This window comes from Cyprinodon variegatus, unplaced genomic scaffold (assembly GCF_000732505.1).
Source record: "Cyprinodon variegatus isolate N-32 unplaced genomic scaffold, C_variegatus-1.0 Scaffold241, whole genome shotgun sequence".
NCBI classification, from domain to species: Eukaryota; Metazoa; Chordata; class Actinopteri; order Cyprinodontiformes; family Cyprinodontidae; genus Cyprinodon; species Cyprinodon variegatus.
The window spans coordinates 30,275-41,053 of record NW_015150694.1 but is presented as its reverse complement, the minus strand read 5'-3'; the positions used below and the strand labels follow the sequence as shown (position 1 = coordinate 41,053).

General features: G+C 36.5%; 2 protein-coding genes across 2 annotated transcripts; both read left to right on the top strand.

The window, feature by feature from the left end:
- The first annotated feature begins 414 nt into the window (after positions 1-414).
- LOC107089146 (cysteine and glycine-rich protein 1-like) lies at positions 415-3,466 on the top strand. The gene is made up of 6 exons (XM_015381747.1): positions 415-547; positions 1,248-1,357; positions 1,756-1,924; positions 2,135-2,264; positions 2,379-2,472; positions 3,128-3,466. Exons 2-6 carry the CDS (start codon positions 1,249-1,251, stop codon positions 3,202-3,204), a joined length of 579 nt encoding a protein of 192 aa, XP_015237233.1. The 5' UTR covers positions 415-547; position 1,248; the 3' UTR covers positions 3,205-3,466.
- Positions 3,467-7,610: 4,144 nt separating this feature from the next.
- Positions 7,611-10,645, top strand: LOC107089161 (troponin I, slow skeletal muscle-like). The gene is made up of 8 exons (XM_015381795.1): positions 7,611-7,710; positions 8,923-8,953; positions 9,099-9,105; positions 9,260-9,301; positions 9,395-9,526; positions 9,621-9,710; positions 9,895-10,071; positions 10,390-10,645. Exons 2-8 carry the CDS (start codon positions 8,931-8,933, stop codon positions 10,492-10,494), a joined length of 576 nt encoding a protein of 191 aa, XP_015237281.1. The 5' UTR covers positions 7,611-7,710; positions 8,923-8,930; the 3' UTR covers positions 10,495-10,645.
- The last annotated feature ends 134 nt before the right edge of the window (positions 10,646-10,779 follow it).

Sequence of the window (10,779 nt, the reverse complement as noted above, 5' to 3'; positions counted from 1 at the left end):
ATCACTGATTGTAGTGTGAAGTGAGAAGAGTGGTGATAACAGCAGAGAGGATCATCAGGGCTCCTCTTCTCATATCAATGCGTTTTTGCACCATGTCTTTTCAACCACACTGTTTACATTTGGTCACTTCTGCACTCTATGGAAGGGAAATGTTCTGAAAGCTGTACAAAATGAAATTTTGTTTTGCATAAACTCTGTGTGTACAAAATAACAATAAAAGTTGTCCAAGTCAAAATGATGTTTAAAGTTCTTGGACTTGATAACTTGTTCTGCATGTCATCAGCTCAGCAAAGACCTGCTAAGGAGCAACTCATTTGATCAGGTGGATTGGGAAGGGTTCTATCTAAACATTGCAGGAAGGTAGCTCAAACAGACCTCACTCACTAACCCCCTCCTACTGTGTCTCTCTATCCTGACTCCTCCCTTAGTTTAGGCTGGTGTCCTCAAAGCCTTCCTCAGCTTCTCTTCATCAGACCTAATTTCTGCTCTCAACTCAGTTTTCTATTAGTTCCAGCACATCCAGGGACAGCCTTTTACTTCAGAACAGGTAAGTTTGGAGTTAAATTTATTCTGAATACTTAATAAACATCTTTCATCATATATGTACTTTATGAATCTACTCAGTTTCCTCTATTCTTCATATTTTAAGTGTTTCAAGATGTAGAGTTTTTAAATAAAGAATGTCTTACAAATGAATAAAACTTGAGCAATTGTGGCGGCTTTTAATGATAAAATAAGAATACATGCTTCCTTTCTTGTATCCAGATTAAAGGGTTGTTCTAGGCCAATTTACCTTCTAATTAAAAAAATTAAAAGCAAACTAAAATTGAGAGGTCCCTGTTAATTGAGAAAAATCAAGAAGAAAATTGTCCGCTGCGCACCAGTTCCTTCATGTAACTCATGATGTAATCCTCAATAAAGTAACTAAAAGAAAACCTAACATATTGCACAGCTATATTGTATTTATATTGAGAGCTTATGCAGGATGTTATTTTGCTATCTGCTCCATGCTGACAGCTTCTTTGCATTTTACAGTGTTTTCTGAATCGCTCTTTTGATATCCTAAACTGCCAGCAGACTCAAGGAAACAGGATTAGGAGAGGAGGAAAGCAATATGTCAGAGCAAACAGACACTTTTCCTTTTATAGTTATTGTTGAATCAAGCCTAGAGTGTTGTAGATGCTCTGTCTGAACATTACATATACAGGGAATGGGGAATGTATACAAGCTGGTGCCTTGTGTTTCAGAATGCCTTTTGGGGGAGGAAACAAGTGTGGTTGCTGTCAGAAAACTGTCTACTTTGCCGAGGAGGTGCAGTGTGAAGGGAAGAGCTGGCATAAATCCTGTTTTCGGTGCAGTAAGTACTTAAATTTCTGCTTACAATTTTTTTTTGACTGAATTAAGTAATACCAGCTACCGTGAAAGAATGCGGAGAATTTGGCACGAGCAGAGAACATCTTAAGGTTTCCACTCAGTCATCGCAGACCTTATTTGGTTCAAGAATAAATGTGACAAAGGCCTGGTCTTCCTTATACGGAGAAAAAGGTTTTGTATCTGAAAAGGATGAAGGCAGAGCTTCTACAGTCCCTACACCCCTTTGTTGTTTTAAATGTCACACAAAATTAGGGTTCAAATAAGAATACAATGATTATCTTTAAAAAAAACTTAGAATTAACTTGATTATAAAGGACTGACTACAACTGGTGCATTAAAATTAGTGTCTGTGTTTTTCTTTTTACATTTTTCTTACTGAAGTGGTGTGCAAGAAGAACTTGGACAGCACGACAGTGGCTGTACATGTAGACGAACTCTACTGCAAGTCATGCTATGGCAAAAAGTATGGGCCAAAAGGCTATGGATTCGGAGGGGGAGCTGGCACGCTGAGCATGGACACAGGAGAGGGACTCGGCATCAAGCCTGAAGAGTGAGCAAGTTCCTAAATTATTCCATCATTTAACCTCTAAGTGTAACATAAAGCTCCATAAGCAGAGGAAGTCCTTATATAACTTAAAACCAAGTAGGCATGAGGTTCACAAAAATGTATAAACACTTGGATCCTATTTGAATTATTCTACTTCCTCCCTGACCAGATTTCTTATTGCTGATAAATTAATAAATATCTTTCTCCTGATAGACAAGCTCCTCATCGACCTACAAATAATCCAAATGCCTCCAAGTTTGCCCAGAAAGCAGCAGGATCAGAAGTGTGTCCACGATGTGGAAAAACAGTGTATGCAGCAGAGAAGGTTATCGGGGGAGGCAATGTAAGAAAAAACTAAAATACTACATACGTGTTTACCGGTTTAACCTATACAAATAAGAAAGACACCAATTTCAATTGGGACATTGGCTTTTTTTGTTTGTTTGTTTTCTGTTAGTCTTGGCATAAGGGCTGCTTTCGCTGTGCCAAGTGTGGTAAAGGCCTGGAGTCAACAACCCTTGCTGACAGGGATGGAGAAATCTACTGCAAAGGTGTGTTTACCCAAACTGGAAATTAAACTCTAAATTGATTAGCTGTCAAATTGAAAATAGCATTAGCTATTGTGTCTTTTTTCTGATATTTTTAAATCAAACTGCTACCCTAGGTATTTGCAGTCATGTAATAATCATAACAAAAACTTTAACATATATAAAGTACATAGCACATATTCTATTTATTTGTAGAATTTGTAAACCACAGGTTGCACATATTGAACTGTTGCCTAGGTTTAGCCACAGCTTGGGCCATGTCCATGAATGGGCTCTCCAAGAGTTTACAGGGTTACTTCCACAATCAAATAGCAAGACTTAAGGTTAATTGGTCTCTATAAATGTCCCTGGCTGTGTGTTCATGGTTTTCTATCCTGCATGCCTCTGTGTCGTACTGTGATGGACTGGCTAGTTCAGACTGCCTCTTACCCAGTGGCTGTTAAATGTACCGCATCAAATTCATGATAAAAAAAAATGTAATCTTTGTCTCAAATGTTCAACATTGCTTTGTATCTGTATAATTTTTTTGTTTTGAACAAAGAACAATAATCCATTGCCTTTATATGGGCAATGGATTATTGTTCTGGCTTCAGAAGTGTTAAACGTGTAGTTGAATTTTATCATTGTCCCTCCTAATTTTTTACATTTTTCTCTCCAGGGTGCTACGCAAAGAACTTTGGCCCAAAAGGCTTTGGATTTGGTCAGGGAGCAGGTGCCTTAGCTCATTCGCAGTGAAGTTGAAGCCCTCAGCCAACAAGGAACTGATATCTGGTGTCCTCAAATATCACAGATTCATGGTTCTTTGCATCAATCCTGTAACGTTTTTTTTTTTCTGCTGGACATGATGCATAAAAAAATTGCTTTCTTCACACATATAGCTGACAGACCTAGGTGCTTTGGAAGGTTGTTCACATGTGCTCAACATTTTCAAAAGCAGAAATGTGTCTATATTTGGTTGAGCATGTTATTTGCCCCACTTTAGTGTTAATGATCTGCATAAAAAAATAAATAAAGACTATATCTACAAAGTAATCATGGTGATTTTAATGTAAATGAAGAAAGTATGAACAAACTGAAATCTACCTGATTTAAGATAATGTTCTTCTACAGGAAAGGCCATTGTATTAATGATGTACATCTTTTCTGTACAAAACAAATTGAGTATTTTGAAAAGTGAAAAAAAGCACAACTCTTTTTTTTTGTTTACATCTTTAAACAAAATATTTTTTGTTGATGGATTGATTGATTTACTTTATAGATTTCACTGTGGAAATATCTGAGGTTCATCTTACAAACTTTTGAGTGTTTCCGTTCCTGCATCTCTTCTGAATCTTGATCCTCCTAAAGAGGGACAGCAAGCTGTTGTAGTGGACAACAAAGGCATGGTATTCTGCTTCATCTCTGGCTGTGCTGTAGAGCTGGCACACTGGTCTTAGTGCCAGGCAGCTATGGCGGAGGAGGTGGGTGTCAGGGTGGAGGCAGCTGTTTGTTCCAGCACCGACATCCAAGTGGGTGAGCAGCATCAGCTGCAAACCTAAACCAAAAACCCATTCAAAGAGCAAAACTATCAAACCTAGAATTTGCAAATGTAAAACTACTGACTAAAAACAACGCCTCTGTCATTTCTCATATATTTATAAGAAACATTTAAGGGAGTTTGAAAATAAAACTCCATGTAGTTTTTCATTGAGAGGCAACCTTTAGCTTAAACTACATGATCCAGTTACAATACATCAAAAACAAGATGGAAAAAAAAATCCCAGAATTTAAATGCTATTAAATGAATTATAAACATAAGCTGGATCCAAATGATTTAATGTTATAGCACAGAATAAACAAATTGAATTAGGCCATATTAGACAAAATAAACACCAACTGAACATTTTCTGCCAAAGTTAAATGCCAGTAGTATCTTTAATATCTCTTTGATATTTCCTGACCTTTCGTCAGTTTTGACAGGGAGAGAGAAATTATTCTACAGATTCACAGCAGTGACTACAGATGTTTGATCTCCATTTATCTGTTTAGATCTTGGAATATCAGAGAGCCTCTCGCTGTTTATCCTGAGCATTCCCAAAGAAGTGTGACAAATCTTTTAAATGACTGTCAGTGGGATACGGTTAGACATCTAAGAACCAATCTCATCAATAAATATTTGAAGCAACCTTGTAAAATACAGGACGTCAGAGTTTGTAAGTACTGTTACAAAAAAGCTCATAAGCAGAAATTAATGAGCTTTCCCTTTTTTCAGATGATCCAAATATGACATGAATGCATTCCCCATCTAAACAAGCAGGGATGTGGACAGAAAGTTCAGGTCCAAAGACCCAGTCTGGTTCATTGACAGAACAAACAGCAAGAGTATGGCTGTCTGCATCTTCTGCTGAAGCTGTTTGATAGTGCTGGGGAAAATGTTGCATGAAAAGGTTTTTTGCACCATCTGAATTGCTCACTTTTTTCTTTACTGAAATTGTCTTCTTCAAATTAAAATTAAGTCCAATACTTTTACAAGAATTATATCCTGTGAAGTAAAATGTTAGAAAAGACGGACCGCTGATAACAGAAAAAACATTTACTATGATATTTATATTTTGAGCATAACATTTGAAAATTGAATGTCGAATATACAGTTTTATTAACGACAATAAAACAATGAAGAAGTTGTTGAAAAACTGACTGTATGTGCGGAGAAATGCAGAGGATCCATCAATACAAGAGGGGAATGGCAACTTAAAAAAATAATCCATGCATGTTACTTTAATACAATTGTCTCATGTCCTACCCTGCAAACATGAAACACTAGTTTTAAACTGACTAAATATACTGAAGTTAATGCAAAAGATGCATGAATAACTGTTTTGAAGAGAACACAAGTGCAGATAATAAGGGAAACATGTAAACTGAATATTGTAATTATTGAAAGCTCTGAGTCAGGGAAAAGGTTTTAAACCGTAAAGAGAGAAACAGGCAAGGGTAATAATCACCAATTAAAGCAGTTATGTCAAACTGGTTCCAAAAAGGGCCGTGTGGCTGCAGGTTTTCTTTCCAACCAAGAAATACCACACCAGACTCCAGTCATCTCATCAAGTGAGTCCAGTCTTTCACAATGACGTGATGAGATGAATGGAGTCTGGTGTGCTATTTCTTGGTTGGAAAAACAAACCTGCAGCCACACGGCCCTTTCTGGAACCAGTTTGACATCCCTAAATTAAAGTGAAGACAAAACTAAATAAAAAAAAAAACTATTGTTAAAGGCAGGCTTTGTGTCTATACCTTGAAGCTTTCTCTCTCAGGTTCTTTTTCCTGAAAAGAAATCACTTGGGACAAACTCTTTAAATAACACTTCATAACATATATGTATTAAATAACCATGACAAACGACAACAGATTTTGATAGTAATTGTAATCTTACTCAGAACAGAGAAGTTGCTTAGAGTTACAGAAGGCAGCTGCTTACCAGCTGGGCTCACTTCATGGGAAGTGGCCACGATTAACAGTTAAAGAAGCCTTTTATACCAGTCTGCCAGATCATCACATTTTACATCATACATGTCTGAAAATGAGGAGACATCCATGGCTCCAGGCTTATCAAAAATATTACAATTTGTTCTTAGCTGAAGGACACCGCTCTTATTCATTCCCAAATATTTGCCACGCACAAAATGAAGATCATAACTGTATATAGCATGACAGAGGAACTGGCCTAATAGGATAAACTACTGGGGAAAACATCAGTTCTGACACACAACATGCAGCTAATATTAAAGTGTAATTGACTCACACTTCATTAGTGATATTTATCCTAACACTAGAAAAGAGCAAGAGAAGTAGATGAGAAAGCAACTTACAGGTAAACATGAGAGAAAACTATATACATGTATACCACACCAGACAAGACCACAGGTGCAGACTGTGCAAAGAGGCCCCTGAGACTATCCAGCACATAACTGCAGGGTGCAAGATGCTGGCAGAGAAAGCTTACAACGGGCGCCATAACCAAGTGGCTGGAATAGTGTACAGGAACATCTGTGCAGAGTATGGGCTGGAAACCCCAAGGTCAAAGTAGGGAACACCTCCAAAGGTGGTAGAGAATGATCATGAATATGAAGACATATGTGAAATACTTCACAAAAAAGCGGATCTGGTAATTTTACTGTCTAAGTGGTTGTGAAGGCACAAACACCTGATTGAATCGACTACAAATTAAAAGCCCAACAACCAGTCCTGAAAAAGGCAATTAATTACTGATATGAGCTGGAAACAGTTATCTATGATAAACAGGTGGCCCAAACAGAACTTGCAGGTTCTGAGTCCTTGCAGTCTCATCTAGCCCACTAGAGGACTCCCAACTACTTCTAAATGTGTAACACTGGTTCTTTTTGTGATCTTTGCTAATTTACAGCCCAGTGCTGCCAAGAGGGGGCGCTTTGACACAACCTTAGTACTTTATAACCAGACTTTATAATCAGACAAAAGGTTTTGGACAGGTTTCTTTACAACCTGCATACTCACAGCTTTGAACGGGCAAGTCAAGTTTATTTTTATAGCATAATTCAGACATAGAGGTACTTAAAGTGCTTCACATTTACATGAAAGAGAGAAAGAAAAAGAAATAGAGATATATGTAATGCATTACATCATAGTTCAAGTAATAATGAAACATAAAGGCTAATTTAAAATAAAGATTTGACCTGAGAAAGCAGGTAATGCTTCCAGGCCTGTTTGACGGAACAGCAGTTTCTGCATACTTCAGCTTTAAAGCCTCATGGCTGAGGAGCATATAAAGTAGATGATACCTCTGTTTATTTCTAGTTCTAGGAACACTAGGTTAAATGATCTCAATAAATTAAAATTCACAAAACCCTCAGTCATTTATTCAGACAAAGACCCCTCAGCCTTTTATCTCAGAGAGGAGAGCTGCAGACACTTAAAATTCCTAATTGTTAAGAAATGTCATTGAATTTGAGCAAAAATTGTATATTTTATGTAAGAAAAAGATGCTGATTTATTTAGATAATTGTAAAAACAAACAAAAAAAGAACAGTAGCTATGTGTCAAAACAACACATGCCACACAATGTTATCCTGAGACCACCCCCTCTAGTAGTGGGCGCATTAGTGTGTTTTCTATTTCAGTCCCCTTGTGATAAAGAGAGGGGAAGGAGAAAAGCAGATCAACCTTCTGGTTCATTCTTCTCTGCATCACATTTTCCTTCTGATTCTGTAGCATCAACACATAAAGGTAAGGAAAAAAATACATTTTTACTTTCATTAAAAATCTTATTTCAGAAATGGTATCTAAAGTTTAGTTTGCCTACCGTAAATAATATCTACTTAGAACAAAGCATCGAATAGGCTCCTAAAACTATATTTTCTGGTATCATTTATCAACACAATGTAACTTTTACTAAATTTTTATTGAAATCTGCTTTGTCAGGAAATAGCATAATAAACAATTTCTTTAAAATGTCAGTTTTATAAATGTTTAATTTTTTTCCAACCAACATCTAAATACAATGATAAGAGAAAGGGGTGTTTTACACAAAATACAATAAAGGTCACAGTGAAAACAGAAACAATAAGGGAAACTCTGCTTCCTTAGAGGTAAAATAATTTAAACAAACATCTCTTAGAATGATGCTGCTCTGTTCATACATAAAAAAAAACTTTTCCATATCCCATTTGGAAAATTATATATTTATTTAATACAAAATAAATAAATAAAAAAGACCTAATAAACAAATAGTAGTATTATAATAAGGCGTGTTTGTCAGATTAAATGTACCTTTTGAAAATATCCTTTCAGCAGGTGAAAAACTAAAATATAGCCTTAAATTGAGGAAAAAATGGATTGGTTTCATTGTAAGCGATCTAAATCATGTATTTCACTTGGTTAAATAAATTTTAAATTTTGGGAAGTAGACCCGAAATTCTTAAATGCAAATGGTGCTCCAAGAACGACAGGCCTGGTCTATATTTGTGTCTTTTTATCCAGCAGAAAGTGGGGCTGAAAGCAGGAGGTCTAATCTATGTGGAAGCATTCCCAAGTTGGGGGCTTTGCATGCTTCTCCCTGCCAGACATCACTTTGTTGCTAGGTGGGGGGGGGGGATTGTGTTATCAGCAATGAAAGGCGATTGGGTGATTTTTCCCAGTAGACCACATGAGGTCATGGAATAATACCTTAGAAAATGTCAACATTTAAATTCTGCTACATTTTTTTTATTTAATGAATTAGTTCATAACAAAGATAAGTGACAGAAAATAAGAGAACCAGTTTACCTCAACAGTGTTTGATAATCTGCATAATCTAAAACCCGCAGGGTGGTTTTAGTGTGATGGATACATACTGGGGATTAACTGGACGTCATAATTAAGGGCAACTGGGGCTCTAGAGCAAGACTGACTCCACTTTTAGGCGCCGATAAATAAAACAAATGTATTTTTGTCTTCCAGGATTAACCATGACCATGATGCCTGAGAAGCAGTAAGTGTTGCTTTATGCTTTTATTTCCAGTAAGTTGTATCTGTTTTATGCTGCCAATAGATATTTCTTTTTCATATAAACATTCTTAACATTAATAATATATTTTAAAACCAAACTTTAAATGTATTTTCTGTTCTCCTTACAGGCCAGAGGTAAGATTTCAGATTTCATTAAAAGCAAACACTGATGTTTAAGTTAAACTATTATAAAATGTTACATTCATTTCATTTCCTATTGGGATTATTAAGGTATTTCTGATTTTGAATGTTAATGAATTGAAGTGAAACATAAATCTGCTTTTCGTAGAGAAAATCTAAAATCTCAGCCTCTAGAAAGCTCATGTTAAAGGTAAGAAGGATTTGCAGGGATAGTTTTCACTCTTAAACAAAGTCAATTCTAAACTTTTAATTTTCTCTTTTTGTTATCGTTGTCTTTGATAAGAGCTTGATGGTTGCAAAAGCCAAAGAAGAGCTGGAGCAGGAGATGGAAGAAAAAGAGGAGCAAAAAGCTAAATACCTTGAAGAGAAAGTTCCTACCCTACAAGTCACTGGTATGTCCCTGGCAGACCTGAAGGTAACTACCTCTGTTAAAAACTCACAAGAAGAGACATATTTGACCCAAATATTTCCCTTTTGTTACACTTAGAATATTATTTCTTTCTTTGTAGGCATTATGTGAGGAACTGCATGCAAAAATAGATGTAGTAGATGAAGAACGGTATGATATTGAAGCCAAGGTCTTGCACAACACCAGAGAGGTAATCATGCACCTTAAAATACACATTAAATATTTTCAAACACACCACACATAACCCTTAATACTTAATTATATATCTTCAAAATATCTCAAGTAATTCAGCTAAAAATTAAGCTGTATGTGGCAAGTCATTAAATTTCTTAAAATAATCAAATAAAAATTTCTCTTATGATTTCATCACACAGATTAAAGACCTAAACATCAAAGTGCTAGATTTACGAGGGAAGTTCAAGAGGCCCAATCTGAGAAGGGTCAGGGTCTCTGCAGATGCTATCCTGCGCTCCCTGCTGGGCTCCAAGCACAAGGTGTCGATGGATCTGAGAGCCAACCTCAAATCGGTCAAGAAGGACGACACAGAAAAGGTAAGTCATTACAGAATTATAAGAGAATCAATTAATAAAGCAGTACAAGCAATTTACCATGTCCTGTTTCCACTTCATTTCCGAGGGTGGGGCAGCTGAGAGAGTGTTTAGGATTTGCCATTTTGTTGTAAGGAGTCATTCATTAAACGTAACATCAATAAAGCATTTCGATTACTGTTGAAAAAAAAAATTAAAACTGTAAATCTTGCAATCCAAGGACAACGAATTTTCCTGTACTATCCCACATTCCCCTGACCGTTCCCACCAGCAGGACTACAAAATTAAAAAAATCAAACCTTTTACATGTTAATTCCACAGGAAAAGACAGTGGAGGTGAGTGACTGGAGGAAGAACGTGGAAGCCATGTCAGGCATGGAGGGGCGCAAGAAAATGTTTGATGCAGCCAAAGGCCAGACGCAGTAAAACAGCGGTCTATGAAGACATGATGGCTTTCATCTTCAGAAACACCTCTGGAAATGCACGTTGAATGTAGCAGAAACAGAATTTAAAGCGATTTTAGACTCTACATCTGGTCACAGTTGGTTTGTTTTCTATGTTACTGAAATAAACAAGTTCTGATATTTTTCTGTCTCTCCGCTGTGAACATTTTGTCCCAATGACTCCTGAAGAATGGCGTCTGTGAGGTTAAACATGTTTCTACTCTGATTATTAACAGATCTATATTCATCATAAACTGATCGTTTCATA

Bases quoted from the DNA above. Each gene is read 5' to 3' on its own strand.
- LOC107089146 (XM_015381747.1), top strand. From the start codon at position 1,249: ATGCCTTTTGGGGGAGGAAACAAGTGTGGTTGCTGTCAGAAAACTGTC. The intron at 1,358-1,755 runs GTAAGTACTTAA...TTCTTACTGAAG, and splicing joins TAAATCCTGTTTTCGGTGCA to TGGTGTGCAAGAAGAACTTG. The intron at 2,473-3,127 runs GTGTGTTTACCC...TTTTCTCTCCAG, and splicing joins TGGAGAAATCTACTGCAAAG to GGTGCTACGCAAAGAACTTT.
- LOC107089161 (XM_015381795.1), top strand. From the start codon at position 8,931: ATGACCATGATGCCTGAGAAGCA. The intron at 9,527-9,620 runs GTAACTACCTCT...CTTTCTTTGTAG, and splicing joins TGTCCCTGGCAGACCTGAAG to GCATTATGTGAGGAACTGCA. The intron at 9,711-9,894 runs GTAATCATGCAC...TTCATCACACAG, and splicing joins TCTTGCACAACACCAGAGAG to ATTAAAGACCTAAACATCAA.